Source organism: Gracilinanus agilis, chromosome 3 (genome assembly GCF_016433145.1).
Source record: "Gracilinanus agilis isolate LMUSP501 chromosome 3, AgileGrace, whole genome shotgun sequence".
In the NCBI taxonomy this organism is placed as follows: Eukaryota; Metazoa; Chordata; class Mammalia; order Didelphimorphia; family Didelphidae; genus Gracilinanus; species Gracilinanus agilis.
In genome coordinates this window covers 594456618-594480684 of record NC_058132.1, presented here as the reverse complement: position 1 = coordinate 594480684, position 24067 = coordinate 594456618, and the positions used below count along the sequence as shown (strand labels likewise).

The following is a 24067-nucleotide window of genomic DNA, read 5'->3' as shown; positions in this document are numbered from 1 at the left end:
CTCTGTTGGCCTGTTTCCTTATCTATAAAATGAGCTGGAGAAGGAAATGACAACCCCCTTTTTTTTCTTTGCTAAGAAAAACCCAAATGGGGTTATTTAAGAGTCAGATACAACTGAAAAACAACTGTAGAAGGTAGCCATTTCCACAGTTCAATAGTTTAAAATTTTTTTTTCAGTCTGTTTAGGTTTTTCATATAGTACTAAAATAAAATAACCTTTTTTTTACTAAAACAGACAGTCTTCATATTTCCGTACAGTAAAAATACTGACAAATTTGTGTCTTAAGTTTTGGTTAATGGTGTGGCAAATAAATACAATAAAGGTAAACTGAAATATGTTCTCCAAGCATGATCACTTTATTTACTGTTAACAAAGCAGGTCAGATTGGCCACCCTAGCAAGGCCATCGACCCCAATGAGGGGGGGGCGGGATCCTCTATTTACTCACAGGAAGGGGGAGGGGGTGTGATTGGCATCCAGGGAGATCTAATCATGCTCCTGGCTGACAATTATTAAATGTTTATTGTCTTTTGGGAATCATCTGCTTCTTGTAATCTTTGTTAGGGGACCAGGACCAGAGCCACCTGGTTTAATCCCTACTTAGAGGAAGTCAAGCCTTTCCTAATTGTAGAAGGACAGACCACTTGACTTTTGAAGGATGACACCAAGTTAAGCTGGTTAGGGCTTAGAGACAACAAACAGATGTCCCAGGGGCTTAGCTGCATGAGTAATAACATTCCCTTTCAACCACCATTTTAAACTAATTCAGACTAGGAAAGATCACATTCTTGAGCTTAACTCCAGAACTGAGCAATGTGCCTCAACATAATAGGGAATCAGGTCAATTATAGAATAAAAGCAATTATTAAATGACACAGAATAATTTTAATTTCCTCAAATGATGACTTGCTTTGTGCAAAGGAGCACATCCATATCCTCTATGAGATTATATTTACAGTTTTCTAGTATAGTATATTTTAAGTAAAATGACACTAACACTGAGAAATGTCAATGTAGCCAAGTATTAAATTACTTGAAGCTACCTCCTGTTAATGCTTTCTGAAGCCAATTTCCATATTCATTAATTGAGTTTGTAGCAAACATCTTTTGTTGTAATAAAGCAGTTTAGTGTAATAAAGCACATTAATCTTCACTTTAAGGATTAAATTTAGCCAGTTCATCAAACTAAATAAAAATGAACCATTATAAGGAATACCACTTTGAGATGTACCAACTCTGTTCCTGAGTATAAACTCTTTAGGATGTGATGGATTTACATAGTGCAGTAGCCCAGATATTCCTGTTTCATACCACCTGAAGAGGGTCTCTGTCTGTCTCTGACAGGATAATGTTGACTTTATACTCTAGGTGAGCTGTCAGAGTGTCTTGAAGTTCTGATAGGAAGCCTCGTTCAGTGTTGCTGTGTTCACAAAGAATGACATTTATCCCTTGGGCAGCAGCATCAAGGACATCGTGGTGTGACATCTCACCTGTAAAGAGGGGAGATCTCAAATAATTTAAGTGCCACATATACAACCTTTGAAATAATCCAACAGCACAGATGAAATTGTTAGAATCAATAAAATTTTCTTCATAAAATAAATACAGTACAAGGACTGGATCTATCTTAAATCCCAAAATACAGAACCCATCAGAATTCAAATCCAGATCTTGCCCAGCTCCCAAATCCATCATTTGACCTTAAACAACACTGCTTCAGTGTGATAAATAATGCTGACAGTTCTGAAGTTGTAAGGCATTTTGTTCAGGTACTGCCTCAAAGCACAAATGAAAATTCCAAAGCGTCAGTGTTTCCGGAAGTATTTATGGATAAGTAGTCTATACTAGATGACAAAATGTAGTCAAGACTTCCATTTTCCGGACAATTTTTCTGCTTTATTGTTAACATTGTCAGTGTTCTGATTGTCTAAGATGCTTTTCAAAGTTCTATTTAACTCTAAAACTTAAAAAAAAAAAATTTTCTTAATCTAGAGATGTAGAATTTCCACAAATCCTGCAGCTAGTGGGAGTAGAGGTGAAAAGCTTCTGAAAAAGAAAGGTGGGAAACCAAAAACAGAAAATGCAAATTAAAAGAACTATGAGGGTCTACCTCCCATCTGATTGGCAAAGATGGAAATAGTAATTATCGGTGGAGTTGTGGGAAGAGCTATGAATTGGTATAATCAGTCTGAAAAGCAGTTTGGAACTGACCTGTACCCAAAAGGTCCAGCAGTACCACCACAAGGCACATTAAGATCAAGACGAAGTACCCATAGGTACAAAAATATTTAATTGGGTGATTGTTGACTGGAGAATTATTGAACAAATTGTGGTACATGAACGTAATCTGATTGTGCCAAAAGGAATGCCTGATAAGATGAATTCAGAGAAATCTGGGAAGACTTTTTATAAGATCCTATGCTGAGTGAAATGAGCAGCAAAACTAGAATAATTTATAAATTAAAGTAACAGATGGAAAAGAAAATAAATTTTTGAAAGACTATAGAACTCTGCTCAGTGAAGTGACCAATATTTTTAGAGGCCTAATGAAACATGACACCCATATCTTGGGAGAAGGATAATGGAACATGCACTTTCAAAAGTGTCCAATATGTTAAGATACTTTGCTTGATTGTGCTTATTTGTTACAAAGGATGATTTCTATTTGTATATTAGGAGGCCAGTTACCAAGCAGTAATAGAAGTAGGGAAAAAAGCATCAATAAAACATCAAAATATGTAGAAAAGTTTGGAAGAGGCCTAAAACAACAATTCTTTTGCTGACATGTTCAATTTATATTTTAAGAAACCATGCAACAAATTCAGTTTCATTTACAATCATTTTTTGTCTTCTGTATACTGAAATATTTGTTGATGAAGTTCATAATAAAAAATAATTTAAAAAAATTAAAGATCAGGTTGAAGAAGAAAATCTAAAATACCCCTTACAAACCAAAAATCAACTTATGAAGTTTAGGAACAAAAAGATCTCTTTTACATAAGTTGGTTTGCTCATAAAGTTATCATGTTTGATATATTTGGGACTGTGAATATATAGAAAAAAAGAAAGTTCTTGGGTAAAGAGTTTTTCCCTTGAAATTTTCGAAAGGTTAGCACATTTCTGCTTTGATTTCCAAAGTATGTTTTCATTGTGTCTTTTAAAAATTCTTGATCTTTTAAATCATATGAATGTCTTTCCGGGTTAAGATGGTGGCAGAGTAAAAAGCAGTTGCTTAACCTCTCCTAACCCACACATATAGGACTCCTCAAGAGGACATAAAAACAAATCCAGACGAAAGAAGGGACTCCACAACAGGGCGCAGCATTGAAGGTACGTGGGATCAGGGCATTTCCATGCTATAAGGGGGTGAAATAGCTCTCACTAAAAAGCGAGCTGAGCAACCCCCTCCCCCCAATACCATCTACATACAGTGCCAAAGCCAACACACAAGAGTCAGAGTAAGTTTGGGGCACCCATTAAGTTATTGGCAGCTCACCAGGGCCTGCTCCTGTGAGCAGCAAGACATAAGACTCCAAGAGGCTAAAGAACCAGACTCAGAACACAGACCTTGAGCTCAGGCTCGGACCTTGGGTGGGGACCCAGCGCAGAGGGGTGCATGACTGTGGAAGCAACTCCCTGAAATTGTTAAAGGAACTTCAGGCAGAGAAATGAGCAAGGGGACCACCAGGAGGCTTGACCCTGAGAACAACTAGACCTGAGATCTCAGGAGCCTAAAGAGCGCAGAACAGACCCTGGGCGTGAGGATAAACCTGAGAGGGTACTGGGCTAACCATGGCAAGCCAGAGACAAGAACCCCAGAAAAGAAAGATCAAGAAGAAATCTTTAACACTCAACAACTTTTACACAAAAAAATCCAGAAAACAGAGCAAACAGCAGAGGAGAACAAACAAGTAACCATATCCAAACCTTCCCAAAAAAATGAAAACTGGTCACAAGCTCCTGAAGAGTTCAAATCTGAGATTATGAGAAAGATGGAAGAGATCTGGCAAGAAAATAACAGTTAAAAAGGCAGAATTTCACAATTGGAAAGTGAGGCTCTGAAATCAAATGAATTCATAAGCATATTGAAGACCAGAAATGACCAGCTAGAAGCCTTGAAGAACCAAAACCTTGAAGAACCAAAACCAGAATGAAAAGGAAAACCAAAAGATTATAGCTAAAAACCAGTCTCTAAAGGCTAGAATTGGGCAGTTAGAAGACAATGATCTCTCAAGACAGCAAGAACAAATAAAGCAAAGTCAAAAGACTGATAAAATAGAAGAAAACATAAAATATCTCACTGAGAAATTGACAGATCAAGAAACCAGGTCTATAAGAGACAATCTGAAAATCATTGATCTTCCTGGAAAAGCAGAAATTAATAGAAATTTGGTCTCCATACTAAAAGAAATTGTTCAGCAAAACTGCCCTGAATTTCTACAACGATAGGGCAATAAAGACATTGAAAGGATCCATAGATCACCCTCTACACTAGACCCAGAAAAGACAACCCCCAGAAATATAATAGCCAAATTCAAGAGCTTCCAAATAAAAGAAAAAATATCAAAAGAAGCCAGAAAGAGACAATTCAGATATCAAGGAGCACCAATCAGGATCACGCAGGATCTGGCAGCCTCCACAATAAAAGACCTCATGGCTTGGAATATGATATTCAGAAAGGCAAGAGAACTGGGTCTACAACCAAGGATCACCTACCCATCAAAACTGACTATATACTTCCAGGGGAAAGTATGGGCATTCAACGAGATAGAAGATTTCCAAGTATTTGCACAGAAAAGACCAGGACTAAATGGAAAGTTCGATATCCAACCACAAAAACCAAGAGAAACATGAAAAGGTAAATAAGAAACAGAGGGGAAAGAAAGAAAACTCTTATGTTTAAATTTGCCTCTTTAAGGGCTTTAATAAGATCAAATTATTTGTATTACTATATGGAGAAATGTTAGGTGTAATCATCACTATTATAGTAATTAGAAGAATTATTCACAGGGAGAGGTTGGAGCACTAAATAGTCTAAGATGAGACGGGGGGGGGGGGGAGGAAGAGGGGGTGAATAGTAGATGGCACCAAGAGAAACTTGAATGAATAAGAAAAATAGGATATTCTATACCACACAAAGAGGGCATGGGAAGGGGAGGGGATGAATACTATTATAAGAAGGAGATGAAGAGAGCGTTAATAGGTAATACTTAAACCTTACCCTCAGAAGAATTAACCATGAGAGGAAAGAGTATTTAGATCCATTGGGATATAGAATTCTATCTAACCCTACTGAAAAAGTCAGAAGGGATTAACCAAAGGGAGCAGGGGAGTGAGGAGGTCAAAAAAGGGAAGGGAGGAGAGGGGGGAGGGAATTCATTAGGCTTTAAAAATAAAAATAGGGGAATAATAAGGGAGGGGGTGGAAAGGGAAGTAAATCAAGGGAGGGGACAAAGGGGACTGGTCTAAAACAAACCACTGGTTTAAAAGGAAATAGCATAAGAAGAAGGGGTAGAACTAGGAAAGGATACCAAAATGTTGGGGAATACACAACTGATAATTATAACTCTGAATGTGAATGGGATGAACTCACCCATAAAACAGAAGGAAATAGCAGAGTAGATTAGAAACCAAAATCCTACCATATGTTATCAACAAGAATCATATATGAGCCAGGTGGACATACACAGGTTTAAGGTCAAGGGCTGGAGCAAAATCTTTTGCCCTTCAAATGAGAAAAAGAAGGCAGGAGTGGCAATTGTGATTTCTGACAAAGCCAAAGTAAAAACAGATATGAGTAAAAGAGACAGGGAAGGTAATTACATCCTGATAAAAGGCAGTATAGACAATGAGGAAATAACAGTACTCAACATGTATGCACCAAATGGTATAGCATCCAAATTCCTAAAGGAGAAACTGGCTGAGCTCAAGAAGGAAATAGATAGTAAAACCATACTAGAGGTAGATCTAAATATTCCTCTTTCAGATCTAGATAAATCAAACCAAAAAATAAATAAGAAAGAGATAAGAGAGGTGAATGAAATCCTAGAAAAATTAGAATTAATAGATATGTGGGGAAAAATAAACAGGGACAAAAAGGAATACACCTTTTCAGCTGCACATGGTACATTCACAAAGATTGACCATGTAATATGGCATAGAAACATTGCAAAAAATGCTAAAGAGCAGAAATAATAAATGTAACCTTCTCAGATCATAATGCAATAAAATAAAAATAATAATTAGTAAGGGCACCCAGACAGGCAAATAAAAAACTAATTGGAAATTAAATAATATTATTCTCCAAAACCAGTTAAAGAAGAAATCATAGAAACAATCAATAATTTCATTGAAGAGAATGACAATGATGAGACATCCTACCAAACTCTGTGGGATGCAACTAAGGCAGTACTCAGGGGGAAATTTATATCCTTGAGTGCATATATTAACAAATTAGAGAGGGCAAATATCAATGAACTGGGCATGCGAATGAAAAAACTAGAAAGGGAAAAAATTAAAAATCCCCAGCTAAAGACCCAATTAGAGATTATAAAAATTAATGGAGAAATCAATAAAATTGAAAGTAAAAGAACTATTGAATTAATAAATAAGACTAGAAGCTGGTACTTTGAAAAAACAAACAAAATTGACAAAGTACTGGTAAATCTAATTAAAAAAAGGAAAGAAGAAAACCAGATCATCAGCATCAGATGAAAAGGGAGACCTCACCTCTAATGAAGAGGAAATCAAGGCAATCATTAAAAACCATTTTGCACAATTATATGGCAATAAATATAGCAAACTAAGTGAGATGGATGAATATTTACAAAAATATAAATTGCCTAGATTAACAGAAGAAATAGAATACTTTAAATAATCCCATATCAGAAAAAGAAATTGAACAAGCCATCCAAGAACTCCCTAAGAAAAAAATCCCCAGGGTCTGATGGATTCACAAGTGAATTCTATCAAACCTTCAAAGAACAACCAACTCCAATACTATACAAACTATATGACATAATAAGCAAAGAAGGAGTTCTACCAAATTCCTTTTATGATACAAATATGGTACTGATCCCAAAGCCAGGTAGATCAAAAACAGAGAAAGAAAACTACAGACCAATCTCCTTAATGAACATAGATGCAAAAATCTTAAACAGAATACTAGCAAAAAGACTCCAGCAAGTGATCACGAGGGTTATTCATTATGATCAGGTGGGATTTATACCAGGAATGCAAGGATGGTTCAACATCAGGAAAACCACTCACATAATTGACCATATCAACAAGCAAACCAACAAAAACCACATGATTATTTCAGTAGATGCTGAAAAAGCCTTTGACAAAATACAACATCCATTCCTATTGAAAACACTAGAAAATATAGGAGTAGAAGAACCTTTCCTAAAAATGATAAACAGTATATATCTAAAACCATCAGCAAGCATCATCTACAATGGAGATAAATTAGAAGCCTTTCCAATAAGATAAGGTGTGAAACAAGGATGCCCATTATCACCTCTATTATTTAACATTGTACTGGAAACACTAGCAGTAGCAATTAGAGAAGAAAAAAAAATTGAAAGTATCAAAATAGGCAATGAGGAGACTAAGCTATTACTCTTTGCAGATGATATGATGGTCTACTTAAAAAATCCTAGAGAATCAACTAAAAAGCTGGTAGAAATAATCGACAAATTTAGCAAAGTTGCAGGATACAAAATAAATGCAGATAAATCATCAGCATTTCTATATATCTCCAACACATCACAACAGCAAGAGGTAGAAAGAGAAACACCATTTAAAATCACCCTAGACAATATAAAATACTTAGGAATCTATCTACCAAAACAAACACAGAAATTATATGAACACAACTACAAACCACTTTCCTAACAATTAAAACTAGATCTAAACAATTGGAAAAACATTGATTGCTCATGGGTAGGATGAGCTAACATAATAAAAATGACCATTCTACCCAAATTAATTTATCTATTTAGTGCCATACCTATCAAACTACCAAAAAACTTTTTTACTGAATTAGAAAAAACTATAACAAAGTTCATTTGGAAGAACAAAAGATCAAGAATATCAAGGGAAATAATGAAAAAAAAAAGTGAAGGAAGGTGGCCTAGTGGTACCAGATATTAAACTATACTATAAAGTAGCGGTCACCAAAACAATATGGTACTGGCTAAGAGACAGAAGGGAGGATCAGTGGAATAGACTTGGGGTAAGTGATGTCAGCAAGACTGTCTATGATAAACCCAAAGAGCCCAACTTTTGGGACAAAAATACACTACTGGACAAAAACTGCCGGGAAAATTTAGAAAACAATATGGGAGAGATTAGGTTTAGATCAATATCTCATACCCTACATCAAGATAAATTCAGAATGGGTGAATGACTTGAAATTATGAGAAACTATGGAAACTATGAGAAAATTAGGTGAACATAGAATAGTATACCTGTCAGATCTATGGGAAAGGGAAAATTTAAAACCAAGCAAGAGTTAGAAAAAATTACAAAATGTAAAATGAATAATTTTGATTATATTAAATTATAATGGTTTTGTACAAACAAAAACAATGCAACCAAAATCAGAAGGGAAACAACAGACTGGGAAAAATCTTTATAACAAAAAATTCTGACAGAGGTCTAATTACTCAAATATACAAGGAGCTAAATCAATTGTATAAAAAAATCAAGCCATTCCCCAATTGATAAATGGGCAAGGGACATGAATAAGCAGTTTTTAGATAAAGAAATCAAAACTATCAATAAGCACATGAGAAAGTGTTCTAAATCTCTAATAATCAGAGAAATGCAAATCAAAACAACTGTGAGGTATCACCTCACACCTAGCAGATTGGCTAAAATGAAAGAAGGGGAGAGTAATGAATGCTGGAGGAGATGTGGCAAAATTGGGACATTAATGCATTGCTGGTGGAGTTGTGAACTGATCCAACCATTCTGGCTGGCAATTTGAAACTATGCTCAAAAGGCTATAAAAGACTAGCTGCAGGCCCTTTGATCCAGCCATAGCATTGCTGGGTTTGTACCCCAAAGAGATGATAGATAAAAAGACTTGTACAAAAATATTTATAGCCGTGCTTTTTGTAGTGGCAAAAAACTGGAAAACGAAGGGATGCCCTTCAATTGGGGAATGGCTGAACAAATTGTGTTATATGCTGGTGATGGAATACTACTGTGCTAAAAGGAATAATAAACTGGAGGAATTCCATGTGAACTCGAAAGACCTCCAGGAATTGATGCAGAGTGAAAAGAGCAGAACCAGGAGAACATTTTACACAGAGACTGATACACTGTGGTAAAATTGAATGTAATGGATTTCTGTACTAGTAGCAATGCAATAACCCAGGACAATTCTGAGGGATTTATGGAAAAGAATGCTTTCAGAGGAAGAACTGCAGGAGTGGAAACAAAGAAGAAAAACAACTGCTTGAACACATGGGTGGATGCGGACATGGTTGGGGATGTGACACTAAAGAACCACACAAATGCAACTATCAATAATATGTAAATAAGTCTTGATTGATCACACATGTTAAAACCAGTGGAAATGCACGTTGGATATAGAGTGGGGAAAGGGGGGTGAAGGAGAAAGTAAAAACAAGAATTATGTAACCATGGAAAATCTTTCTAAAAATATAAAATATTAAATCACATGAATAATGAAAATGCTTTGAAATGGAAATTTTTTTCTATCAGGTCTCTTCTCACAAAAAAAGGAATCAAAGAATCCAAAGGTTTAAAGCAAACTGGTTTAATGGTTTTTTCCTTTTAAAAAAACCTCAAATATACTGCTGTCTAGCCATGCCTTGTATGTTTGGGTATACATACACACTTCCAATTTCATAAAGAAGTAAAGAGCCACTATGTAGAGTGAGATGGTGATTTGATAAGGGAGGTATATAGAAGGACTGCCAGGCAGCAATGAGGACCCCAATAAGGCTGTGTAACAAAAATCTATAGTGGAACCAGTCAGAACAGGTTCCATGATTTTCTCCACCTTCATGCAGTAGTGTATGTAGGAGTGAGGACTGAACTATGGGAATGATCCAAGTGTTCAAGAATGCTATAAAAAGTGACTTCAAAATGACCTGCTTTAGATAGATGTCAGAAGGCATGAAGAGACTCAGTTTGGATATTCCTTTATGTAGATAAATATGCAAAGTACAATATGGTTTTCCTTGCATAAGTCCATTTTAGACAAAAGTATGTGGTGGGCTAGAGGGGTATTTCATATTGTCTGTGCTCCTCATTGTACCTTGTACATTGTAGCTATTTGATATTTACTCACTGAGAAAATACTTCCCATATCTCTTTTTTAAATTGAGAAAATTCAATTCTTTATAAGAATAATTTAAAAAATCCTTCAAGTCTTAGTTTTCTGTAAAAGAAAACAACAAAGCTATCCTGATTGACCCCTGTCTCCCCTGAGCAATTTTACCTAAGATATTAGAAGCCTCACAGGGAATTCAGGGTCCCTCTAAATTATGGATGCCTGAAAACAATGGGAGTAACTATCCCCTCCTGTGCTGACAGATGACGGGGAGAGGGGCTGTGGCTACAGAATTGAAGTGTTGTATCCTTGTGTTTAGGCAAAGTAAACTTCCTTTTTAAGAATTGTTCAGTGACTTAAGAGTATCATGTTTCATTTCTAAGTCAAACCTGAACAGAGTGTTGGTGTTAGGCTAGTCCCTAAATATGAAGTTAAGGACCAGGAGAGAAACAAAAACAGGAGGTGTGGGGAGGAAATACAGACAACCAACAAAACAAGATTCAGCATTTTGTCCTTCACATCAAAAAGAAAATATCGAAAAAAGAACTGAGGTGAAATAGTTCCATTTTGAATGAAATGATTCCAATGTCCTTCCAGCTCTAAATGGAGTATGCTAATTTAGTTAGAAGCTAGAAATGAAAAAACTAATAGAAACTGACTTGAAAACCTCATCTTGTGGCCATTTATGGCATTACCAATAAATATTTTGAAAGCCAAATTCTTAAAAAGAAAACAAGACAATGAACAAGGGGGCACAGCCAGGCTAGAGACAGGAGGTTGTTTTGGGTTCAAATGTGACCTTAGACATTTCCTAGCTTACCCACCCTCCCACCCCTACCTCCATTGCCTAGCTCTTACTGCTCTTCTGCCTCTGAACCAATACGCAGTATTGCTTCACAGACAAAAAGTGAGGGGTGAAAAAGAAGTCAATGAACAAGCATCTCTTCTGTGAAAGGCATTAAGACTGTAAAGAAAAACAACTTCAAAGAGCTCACATGCTACTGGAGTGATGCGTGTATACCAATTGGCATTCACAAGGGACATCAGCTGCAGATAATCCTATTAACCTACATGACAGGACACAGGGTAGGATTCTTTCTAAAGGTGTTACTGTGCATTTGGGGACCAGAGAGGTGGTGGGGAAATCCAAGCCTACTCTGTTAGAGCATTTCCTCCTTCCTATGAAGTAAGTACCAAGATAGCTTCTGGGAAGACATCCTCCATTATTATTTTTCCTCATCTTCTTGACATTCAGTTCCCCTGCACTGCTACACTCTTCTCCTAGGGCCATTTCCATCCAATACTATCTAATACTAATTTATTTTTTTAAACCCTTATCTGTTTAGAACTGATACTAAGTATTGGTTCCAAGGCAGAAGAGCAGTAAGGGTAGGCAACAGGGAGAAGTAACTTGCCCAAGGTCACACAGCTAGAAGTGTCTCCAGGCCTGGCTCTCTATCCACTTATCTGCCCCCACCAAACTCTGTGGAAAAATGGAAGGAAGCTGGCAGCACTGAGTCTTGGACAGTGGATTTCCTTAAACTCTTAGCCCTAAACTCAAAGAGATCAGGACATTGGATGAGGAAAAGTACTTCCTGAATGTGGCTCATGTCCTGAAGATGACTCTTCTATCCTACAGACTAAGAGCTCCACAATGGGCCTCATACATAAAAGGTATTATAATACTGACTCTCAATTCTGGTGGCTGATAATTTTCTAATGATAAACGTTGAGATCATTTCTTCTTTCCACAAGAAACATTAGATCTCTTGCCAGTTTCAGTGCCACTCCTTTTCTAATCCAAGCTATTGTGAAATATTTATTTTGAGGCCTAGTTTTCAGAGGGATGCAAGGAGGTACAGTAGAATGAGCAGAAAGAAACTGGAGCAACAACAGAGGACACCATTCATACCTGTAAGGTAAAGATCTGCTTCTACACCCTGAAGCACACTGCTCCCAGAACCGGCACACAAGGCTACTACTTTGATTGGAGACTCTTTAAGAAACAGCAAACAAAAATACAAATTATCATGTTGTGAATACAAATGCAGTGCAGACTACTTCTTGGTCTTCCCAACAATAAAGTAATTTTGGTTTTGGTAAAATGTAGATAAAATTAAGAATATATGTGCATAATTTTCCTTAAGCTTAGAGAATGGGATCCACAAAAGATGATGACTATTCCTTCAGAACTGGCTAGATACAGTAAGGGAAGAAATAGTCTCACATAGAACAATAAACAATGAGCCTCTTTCTTAATAACAACCCCATTACCCTATAAAGCACTTCATAAATTTCAAAGCACTAGTATATATCAACTAATTTGTTTTTTTCCACAAGTTAATCTCAAAATTTTAAGTTAGGAATATAAGGAATTGTTTCTTTTTTAGAGATGAGAACATTGGGAGGATAACTTTGAGGTCAGCAAATCAACAAGGTTTTGGGAATAGAATCCAGGTTACTGTTTTGAACTGCAAATTACTGATAATTAGGGAAATGCCAATTAAGACAACTCAGAGGCTTCACTTCACACCCATCAGATTGGCAAAGCTGCCCCAAAAAAGGGAAAATAAAAATAACAAATGTTGACAGGGTTGAGGAAAAACAGTCTCTAGCCATCTTAAGCAATCTGGAACTATGCTGCAAAAGTTACTAAATTGTATACTCTGACTCAGCATAAGTGGTATTATTCCTTAGTCTGTAAACTGAAGAAATGGGAAAAGGACTTTATTGTAACAAACTATTTACAGCAGTTCTTTTTGAAACAGCAAAGAATTAGAACCTATGGGGTCATGCTGAACAAATTATGATTAATGAATGAAATGGAATACTAGTGGGTGGTATAATAAGTGATAATGGTGATGGTTTCAAAGAAATCTGGGAAGACTTGTATGAACTGATGCAGAGGAAAGTGAACAGAACCAGAAGAACAATTTATACAATAATATGAACATTTTAGCTAAACAACTTTGAAAGACTTACAAATTCTGACCAACATAATAACCAACCATGATTCCAAAGGATCCATTGCTGAAGCATGCTCCCCATCTAACAGAGAGGTGGGTGATGGATTTAGGGGGCAGAAAGATATACACACATATATGTATATATATTGGATATGACTTATGTGGAAATTTGGATAGCATGATTATGCATATTTGTTCAGAAGATTTTTCTTATTTTCAATGAATGTGAGAATAAGAAAAATAAATGCTTAATTAAAAAAAACCCAACAACCTTTAAAAAAATTATCCTGGGTTGGCTTTGCTTTAAACTGTTCATTATACACAAGTATACAGTCTAGAAGGTGGGTTTTCTGTTAAGTCTGGCCACATTTTCTTTCAATATTTGGCCTCCACTAACAATTCTCTAAATAAATTAAAATGCCAAGAATCTTTAATCCAAAAATCTACTTACTGAAAGTCCTTTAATTGTTTCTTGTGAATGGGCGTAACCTACAATTAATTTAAGGAAAAATTTTCTATGCCTACTTGTGTTTGGTTCCCAAAAGTCCTGGGAGAAGCCAAGAGGAGAATCAGTGCAAGAATAAAAGACTAAGTTAGATGACTCAGTATCATTCACTAAGGTTAAGATAAAATTTTTTATTAATTGCTCTTTTTATTTTGGATTCCATTACCCATGAGCTGCTAGTAAACATTTTAATTTTTACTAGGGCAAATACATCTAAGAATTTCAACCTCACCACCAACCTCCCAGCCCCCAACCCACTCCAAAGAAATTGTCAGATGACCAATTTTCCTAGTGCACAAAATGGCATAACAAAACAGACATGTTATTTACCTAAAGTTCTCCCTACTCCAAGAGCTAGGCGGAGGTGGGCCAGTTTTAGGTGACCTTTGATTCGTTCAATCATGGTTGCCAGGGAGGCAGATTCAACCAATGTGCATAATCTTCCCATCCCAGTATTCAGAAGCAGAGGCTGAGGAGAAACAGAATTTTTAAAAATCGTAGGTACTTAGGTCACTATTAGGTACATTTTTAGAATGTCTCCCTCTTTGAACATATTTTCCAGAAAGAAAATTATTAGACATTTACAAAAGGAATTGTTAGTGCTTATACCTTTAAGGGAACTCCCATGTTTCAAAATATATTTCTGAAGTGCACGTTTTCCCTTACTTTTCTAATAAAAGTCTAATACACAGGCTTTTCTTTTGTATTTCTCTTCTGCCCTCTTCAGATCCATCACTCTCTAGAGTAAGAAAATGAAATGCTGTCTATAAGGAAGGCTTGGTGTTATCTGTTCCAGTGCCTTCGATAATTGGTTACTTAATGACAAATATGGGTGCATTTTGATAAAATATGAAGTATATTTTTTGCATATGAAAGCTAAGATTATAGTCAGCATCTTGAGTATAGGAGTTCTGATGAGGACTCTGGGTGAGATTGGTCTACGAATGGACCCATGCTAGGGGTGGGGACCCCACCCCCACCCCCACACCTACTTTCTGGCGTGGGATTGGTCTATAAAAGGACCAATTCCATCGCCAGGGAGTAACCTTGGAATTGGACTTGGATCGGGTTCAGGGGAGCAGAGCTGAGGAGAGAGCTAGCTTGCAGGAGCTAGACATTTTTCTTTGATTAATAAAGACCCCTTTTCCTGATCCTTTTCCTTCTACTTTCTTTATTTTTATCAACACAGGACACAGTTCTCAATTATCATTCAATCTGATAATTAAAACTAAAGGAGATATTACTGCTATTCTGTCTCTCAGAAACTAGTTAACAACCAATCAACCTGCTAATACAACAATTTGTCTGTTTAAAGGTCATCAATCAAAACTTTGAAATGAAAGAAAAAAGAACGTATTTTTCATTACTTTCTCCAGTGACAGAATCTCAGTCTTCTGATAAAGATGGCTATTTTCAGAGAGAAAAGCCACCACTCGCAACAATGACTTCTGGGTACAGTTCAGACTGACTCGTACTTGTTCTTCTCCATCATTCCTAGTGACAAAAACATCTCCAAAGTTTAAGATGAACACACATTAAATATATACTTTCATTTCAAAACTAAATTATTGGAAGACAATGTATTGCATTTACTGAATTACAACAAAGTTACTGAAGAAATGATATCAGGAAATTAATTTAGGTTCACAACCAACCAAGAATTCAGCCCAAGTTAAGTCTCAATTATTTTTTAAAACAAATAAATTCCTCAGAGCAGGGGACTTTTTTTTTTTTTCCTAAATTCTTACTGTCCCTCTTAGAAAGCAATACTGTATATTGATTCTAAGGCAGAAGAGCACTAAGGGTTGTGCAGGTTAAGTGACATAGTTAGGAAGTGTCTGAGGTCAAATTTTAACCCAGGCCCTCCCATTGGCCTGGTTTTCAATCCACTGAGCTACCTAGCTGCCTCCCTCATAGCAAGAGTTCTTAAACTTTTTTTCTGCCTGGACCCTTTTGGCAGCCTGGTGAAGACTACTTCTCAGAATGTTTTTAAATTTACAAAATAAAATCTATTGAATTCCAAAGGAAACCAAAGATTAATGAAAATAAAGATGTAATTTTTTTTTCTTATCCAACCTCACTGATCCCTTGTAATCTATCCTGTGCACTAGAATCTCTGCATTTAACTTGGAACTCATGTGAAGAAATAGTTTAATAAACCTTAAAGAGCTAAACAATGTGATTTCCTGTGTGCACTCTGGTTTTCCCATGTCCAGTCTCTTCCCTCTTTAATCCATTTTCCACATTACTATAAAAATGATGTTCTTTAAGCATAAGCACAGGTCTGACCTCAGTCACTCTGCTCAAGAAGCTTTTATGGCTTCTTATTGGCTTTTGGTTGAAATACTAACTTCTCAGCTTGGAAGTTAAATCCCTTTACAATCTGGCTCAAGCCCATCTCGCCATTCCAAGAACACACTATTCTTTCTCTACCTGGAAATTCTTGATTTTCAACCAAACTGACTTTTTTTTTTTCATGTTCCCAGCATGAAATATTCCATTTTCTGTCCCTGAATGCTCATCCTCTCTTTCGCCTCTTACAAATTCTATCTTCCTTCAGTTCAGCTCAACTGGCACCTCCTTCAAAAGCCTTCTCCTAACTCCCTCAAATAGTAGTGCTCCCCCACAGTCAATTCTAAGTACTGTTAAGGCTTTGTTTTTAAGAATTATTCTGTACTTATCTGTGAACATCAATCTGACTCCATTAGAATATAAACTCTTTTCAGAGTCGGGATTGTCTCATTTTCATATTATTATCTCTTGTGCCTGCACGGTGCATGGCATTTGGTAGGTATGAAATTAGTGCTTATTGATTTATTAATGTTAATAATTAAGAAAGCATGGAAGGACTGCTAATAGTTTTTATCTTTCCAACCCACTGACTTTCACTTAAAACATTTTTTTACTGTTAACTTCCATTTCCAAATATATCCCTCCCTTCTCTCCTACCAGGAAGCTAGTATTAGAAACAGAAAGAAAGGAAAGGGTGGGGGGAGGGAGGGAGGGAGGGAGGAAGGAAGGAAGGAAGGAAGGAAGAAAGGAAGAAAGGAAGGAAAGGAGAAAAGGGGGAAAAAAAAGACTGGTTTTAATTTTTTTAAAAATAATCTTCACCGGGGGCAGCTGGGTAGTTCAGTAGAATGAGAGTCAGCCCTAGAGACAGGAGGTCCTAGGTTCGAATTTGACCTTAGACACTTCTCAGCTCTGTGACCCTGGGCAAGTCACTTGATCCCCCATTGCCTACCCTTACCACTCTTTTGCCTTGGAGCCAATACATAGTATTGACTCTAAGATGGAAGGTAAGGGTTTAAAAAAAAAAATTCTTCATCAAGCATCTCTTACCTTCTTTGAAGTGGTAGAAGGCTATGGATGTATAATACTGTTTTTATAATTTCAGACTTTTTTCAATGACTTGGATAGTTTTGTTGAAATTTAAAAATTCTTTGCTATATATGGGCTGGTCTATTCAGATGGGGCTGGAGTGCAGAGGAACATACCAGGAATATAGATAGGGTTTTTAAAAAGGTTTTTTTAAATACTCACTATCAATTTTAATTATTTTCTAGAAACCAGAAAGTCTTAAGTTGGGATCCACGAAGGATCCCATGAGTAAAAAGCAATGTTAAAACGATCCAAATGGAAGCAGTGACTTTTAGAAAAAATTTTCTAGTTTACAGTAAAGAAAAACTGGAAAACTACTCTAAAATGTATTTAATTGTCTGAGGATAATGCAAATTTGCATTTTCTACATAATATTTCAATGTGTCTGAGGATATTTTCTGAGGTGCTGTAGGGATTAGATGGCTGGATTTCCCTATGCAAAACCCCACAAAGAGAAGGCATCCAAAGGTTGAAATTGTTACAAATCACCCCTGGACAAAAATAACACTCCCTTCCTTTTCCTTCTCCTACCTCTGAGGATTTAATATTCAAATGATTCTACTAAGGAACTTGCATATTTAAAAGTTACTATCCAAAAGGCCACTTTTTAGTGGTATAAGGCTTCAGTCTAAGATGCCATAATATTGTTCTTGATAGTTCTCAGAACACACAGGCAATCATTATACTTCTTTTTACACAAATGTATCTATGACTCATAGCTTGGCCTACCTTGTTGCTTTTTATGATGCTTTCAATATACTATGCCCATCTTCTCATTCTAAAATGCCCAGGAGGAAATCCAGTTGTGGAAGGAAACATTTTAAAGTGGTACAGTAAAGAATTAGGATGAATTCCTGGACTCTAGAAAAAGGACCTCTATGTAGTGTGATATATTTAAGTAAAACATTTAAGTTTTAAATCCTTGGGAATGGAAATCATGGAACATGGTGACCTCTTTCATATTTTGTGGTCTGTTTGATTTTGGAGTCATTCTATAAGTCTATTTCTCTTAGGCTCTCAGGAAAGTTAGACATATGTGTAATCATCCTATCCCAGGGAGAAATAGTATAAATTAAGGTAATGAGTGTCACAGATATTTTGAAAAAACAAAAAGCAATAAAGAGAGAAATCTATAATACCTGGCAGATAAGGTAGTGATCGAAATTTCTGGTATCTCTTTCACTGCAGACATGAATTTGTCCATACTTGGGGTGTCATTTATGTTAAACTCCACTCGATGAGTTCCTGTTGTTGGACAGTTAGGAGCTTTTGAAGGATGTATTGGGAGAGAGGTACAAACTCCTGAAAAAAAAGTGCAGAACACAGGGAAATTCTTATTACATTAAAAACAAAGCTCTTCCATCAATGACTTCCTGCAATGACCTGTCTTGGTATGATGTATTCTCAAAGGAGTGAAAATTCTGATAGATCCTTCCTAGCTGGAGATGGATGAATGATTGCCTATATGTCTAAGGATATTTCTAGCTAAGTTGAGAGGAGCTTATCAGGTTGGCTGGAGGGAAATGAGTTGTCCAGCTCAGCAACTCTTAGAGATAATCTAAAGAGTTTAGAGTGGCTATGGTCTCAGTCAGTTGAGGTACTATCCACACCAATAAAATCATGTATGCTTCAGTTCTGAAGAACAAACCAAGAGAGGCAAAGAATATGGGGCAATTAATACATTTTAATACAATACTAATATAGTAACATAAAAATAATTTCCATTAAGCTCAAGGAGTCAGAGATATTAAAAATGATAATCATTTTCAGAAGACTTTTGAAAAGGGGAAATATCTGGAAAAAAGAAAGGGAGATTATTCCACAAATCAAATTTAAACAAAAATTTAAGTTAAAAAAATTTTTAACTCTAATTTTCTGTCTTAATAGCAATTCTAAGACAGAAAAGCAGTAAGGGTTAGGCAACTGAGGTTTAGTGACTGGCACAAGGTCACACAGTGACCTTGTACACAGTGTCTAGTCAGATTTGAACCCGGATACTCCTGACTCCAGGCCTGGCTCTCTATTTGCTGTGCTATCTAGCTGCCCTTTAAATTAATTTGTGAAAGCTTCTATTTGCTAGGTCATACATTAGAATGGTATGCAAAAATTTAAGTTCTAAGTAACTGTGGGAAGTCTGGTTGGCCTAATCCAGACTGTAATATAACTACCTTCATCTACTGGAAACATCAAATATTAAATGAAGAAAAGTCAATTTTTTGTTTATTTATTTTGAGACAAACCCTTAATTTCTGTCTTAGAATCAATACTGTGTATTTATTCCAAGGCAGAAGAATGAGAAGGGCTAAGAAATTGTGGAGGGGAGGGGAGAGGGGTAAGTGACTTGCCCAAGGTCACACAGCTAGGCAGTGCCTGATGCCAAATTTAAACCCAGGACCTCTAGTTGCCCTAAAAGGAGCCAATTTAAAAGTGGAGATTTTATCTTCTTTACCCCGTAAGGGCAAGGTAGAAACATGTATCTGTTGAATTCTCTCTCACTGTCTAGCAAAACATTCAATAAAGATCTGCTAACCAATTTTTGTAGGTTGTTTGTTTAAGTCATTGCTTTATTAGGGATTAAAAAACAAATTTTCCATTCATTTTTAAGTGCAGTTCAACTAGCATACTTCATAACCGATTTTTAAAAAAGTCTTAAAATGATCAAAATATTTTTCTCCTGCAACTGTCAAAAATAATCAAGTTGTAAGGAAAGTTATAATTCAAAAGAGACACTAAATTTTCACAGGTTTGTGAAGGGAAATTTAAAATGTCAAGAAATTAGAAAGTTCTTACCAAGCCCTTTTGCCAACCAGTTGTTGACTCCTTGGGGTAAAGCATCGTAGGCAGTATGTGGAGAATAGACAGCAATTCTATTCTCCAAAGCCCTGATCACCAGACGCTCCTTCCATGTTTTCCAGGTTATGCGCTTGAGTGGTCGGAAAATAGGTGGATGATAGGAGAGAATGAGATCTGCTTTCCTCTGGAGTGCCTCCTCCATCACTTCCTCTGTCAGGTCATTTGTTAGCAAAAGTGTCTTCACGGTATGGGGTGGACTTGGCTCCACCAATAATCCAACATTGTCCCAGTTTTCAGCAAATGCAAGTGAGGCAAAGTCATTCAAAGATGAAACGAGAGTTTTCAGATCCATGAAAGAACGTGAAGGATTACTGACCAAGGACTGGGGAACTTGGAACTTCCTGCTGACCAAGGACTGGGGAGCTTGGAATTTCCTGCTGACCAAGGACTGGGGAGCTTGGAACTTCCTGCTGACAAAGGACTGGGGAACTTGGAACTTCGAGGAAACCAAGCCCACACAGGCCAACATGCAGAAAGTAGGTGAGACACAGGATCTGAAATCACAAAAATAAGAAATGGAAATCGTTCTCTTCAAGGACTAAGGCAAGTCTCACTGCCTTCATAAAGCTTTTTTTTTTTTAACCCTAACTTTCTGTTTTAGTAACAACTCTAAGAAAGAAGGGCAAGAGCTAAGCAACTGGAGTTAACAGACTTGTTTAGTCACACAGCTAAGAAGTGTTTGAGGACAGATTTGAACCCAGGTCCTCCTGATACCAGGCCTGAGACTCTATTCACTGGATCACCTAGCTGCTCCTTTCATAAAGCTTTGACTCAAGACCCAAACCCAGTTAACTACCCTACTCCTACAAATCTAATTATCAATAGCACTTATTTAGTATTTAGAAAGGTAGCATGGTTTGGCAGATTTTACTGTATTTGGAGTCAAAAAGGCCTGCATTCAAATCCTGTGTGACACACAGGGGCTGTGAAATACTACGAATCTTTCTGAGCCTTAGTTGCCTCATTTTGTAAAAGAGATAATCCCCATCAAACTCATGTCAGTAGGCTGTTGAAACTCAAATGAGATAATGAACATAAAACACTTTGTAAATTTTTAAATGTTATAGAAATGCCAGCTGTTGGAGACTTCCGGGGGTTGAGCCAAGATGGAGGAGTAACTAGGGTAGCAGTGCCATTTCACCATGAAAATCCTCTCCAACCAAGAGTAAAATATCACCACAAAATGAATAGTGATGGGCAAACTTTTGAAAGAGAGGACCAAAAGAAAGGAAATGCTCATCTGTCAGTCTGTTTCTAAGGCAACTCTTTCAAAGTTTCATTGTATTGTATCCTACTCATTGTATTCATCAGATTAAGAATGATATAAGGCAGCCAGATAGAACATTTCAGGGGGCTACATCTGGTCTTCGGGCCATTGTTTGCCCATCACTGGAATACAGGAATGAAAAGAACCAACAAGGAGGCAGAGTGAAACAAACTTCAAAAAAAGAAGCCCCCAAAAGGTAGGCAGGGACTATCTGGGGAACTGAGGTGAGGGAGGAGCAGAGCTTGCAGGAGGCATAGCAGTGAGTGAAGAGCAAGCCAAGAGCAAACCACACCCCCAACACCCCCTTCCCCCACATCTGCTCTCACAGGTTCCCGAAATTAAACCCTACCTAACAGGCAGATCTTGAGATCTTGCCTAGGCAAATACTGGTCCAAGCCAACTAATACTCCTAGAAATTTCATACCTGTGGAGAAATCTGGTGTCCCAGCTGTGTAAATGGAATTAGCTCTAGCCCGTTCATAGTCAAAACTCTACTCACTAGAGATAATGTCATCCGTGCCACCTCCCTTAGTGGGGAGGGGAGATGAGCTACCCACACGTGACAATAAGTAACAAATCAAGAACAAGGGACTGCCCTTTGGGCAGTCCAAATCAGTGTAGAGGCTGCCATTTGTCCATTTGAATTAGAGGTGGACCCACAGGAAGTGAAGAGAGACATTATCTCTTCAAGTATGTTGGTTACTTCCTATTGGGGGGTTCCCTCTTTGAACTTGGTGCTGAAGGATCTCTGCTGAGACCTCAGGCAGCTTCCACTCTGAATGGTCCCCGTGGGTAAGTTAGGCTGACTTCCTTGGCCTACCTTGGTGTTTCCCAGACTTTCTACCTTAAGTAGGCTTCTTGCCTCTCTGATTGCTAAAGCCTTGTGGCGTGTAATCTAGTTTTAATTAGTCTTTTAATTCTCTCTCTCTGTCCGGGCCTGTAGGCCTGGACTAGCCTCTCCCTCTCTCTATTTCCTTTGCCTTCTATCCTTCCTAATTGTACATAAACTACCTTAAACCCAATCCTGACTTGGGTCTATTTTAATTATGAAATCAATCTGAATTATTGATTCCTGGCGGCCACACCTTAAATATATATCTATTTAATACCTAAAATCTCCCTCTTACATAGCCCAGGGCAATCTGGGCTGAAGGGGACCAATCTGCATGGGCCCAGAATGAAGCCAGGAATCCCAGTCTGAGCTTGGGATGAGGACACAGCTCTCAGGAGAAGCCTCCTTGGGATCTTTTTGACCAAAACTAAGGGTGGAACTCCAGGGCAGGGCAATCAAGGGCATACCTGATTGAATCAAGAATACCTTGAGACAAAAAAACTTGAGCCTAAGCCTGGGGATAGAATTTGATCAGTACCTGACCTGATCAAGTTCAGATTGAGATCAAAAGCTTATGCCCAAGACTGAGGAAAGTCTTTAAGCTATCAGCATTTCAAAGATCAATTGAATCATCAGGGGGAGGGGGCTATCAGAGCTCTGAGCTCTCAGACCATCTGGTAAACCAGTAATAACCTGGAAAATAAGCTGAAAATAGCATCAAGGAAAGACTGAAGTTTAAGAGGGTACCCCAACTTCCCAGAAAACAGAGCCTGACTATAATTAGCTAGGGAAAATGAGCAAACAACCAAAAAAGCACCTAATTCTAAAGAGTTTTTATAGAGACAAAGAGCAAGGAGCAGACACAGAAGGGGGACAGTGAAAGCAAAGGAAACACACACAAAGTCCAAAAGAAAAATATGGATAGGACACAGAGTCGGGAAGAGCTCAAAAAACACTTCAAAAACCAACTAAGAGACATAGAATTAAAGTGATGCAAGATGAAAAAAAAGTGATGCAAGAAGAAATGGGCCAATTGAAAAAGGAGAACCAAAAGCTGACAGAGGAAAACCACATCTTAAAAATCAGAATTGACCACCTAGAAACTAATGATTTCATGAGAAATCAAGAAACAACAAAACAAAATCAAAGGAATGAAAAACCAGAGGAAAACATGAAATATCTTATTAAAAAAAAACAATTGACCTAGAAAATAGATCTAGGAGAGACAATCTGGGAATTATTGGACTACCTCAAAGCCATGATGATGAAAAAAACTTGAATATCATATTATAAGAAATTATCAAAGAAAACTGCCCAGAGATGCTTGAACAAGAAAATAAAATTGAAACTGAAAGAATTCATATATTGCCTCCAGAAAGAAATCCTCAACTGACAAGTTCCAGGAACATACGTAATAGCTAAATTCAAGAGCCACCAAGCCAAGGTAAAAATACTTTAGGCAGCCAGAAAGAAACCATTCAAATACCATGGAGCCACCATCAGGATCACTCAGGACCTAGAGGCTTCTACATTAAGGGATTGTAAGGTATGGAATATGATATTCAGGAAGACAAAAGATTTGGGTTTACAACCCAGAGTCACCAATCCAGCAAAACTGAGTATATTCTTTCAGGGGGAAAAATGGTCATTCAATAAGATAGAAGATTTCCAAACACTCTTGAGGAATAAGCCAAACCTAAACAAAAAACTGATGGGCAAAATACGAGACACAAGAGAAGCCCAGAAAAGTAAATAAGAAAGAGAAAATTTAAGGGACTCATTAAGGTAAAAAATATTTATATGTCTACATGGAAAGAGAATTTCCATAATTCTCAAAAATTACTCTTAGTAGTAGATAAGATAGAAGGAATTTACTCAGAAAATGGGTACAGAAGTAAGTTAATTATGATATTATGATATATGTGATGATATGGTACATATGTAAATGTGATGATTTG

At 37.1% G+C, this 24067-nt stretch overlaps 1 protein-coding gene across 1 annotated transcript in view; it reads right to left on the bottom strand.

Annotated features, from left to right (window-relative positions):
- Window positions 1–312: 312 nt before the first annotated feature.
- The window catches only part of NIF3L1 (NGG1 interacting factor 3 like 1), a 34984-nt gene continuing 11229 nt past the window's right edge, over window positions 313–24067 (bottom strand). The window contains exons 2-7 of the mRNA XM_044667451.1: window positions 19948–20504; window positions 18297–18459; window positions 15147–15273; window positions 14110–14248; window positions 12221–12304; window positions 313–1489 (exon numbers count right to left, since the gene is read on the bottom strand). Of these exons, the coding sequence (XP_044523386.1) occupies window positions 1305–1489; window positions 12221–12304; window positions 14110–14248; window positions 15147–15273; window positions 18297–18459; window positions 19948–20479 (1230 nt within the window). The 5' untranslated portion in view covers window positions 20480–20504 and the 3' untranslated portion in view covers window positions 313–1304. The remainder of the gene's footprint in view (window positions 1490–12220; window positions 12305–14109; window positions 14249–15146; window positions 15274–18296; window positions 18460–19947; window positions 20505–24067) is intronic.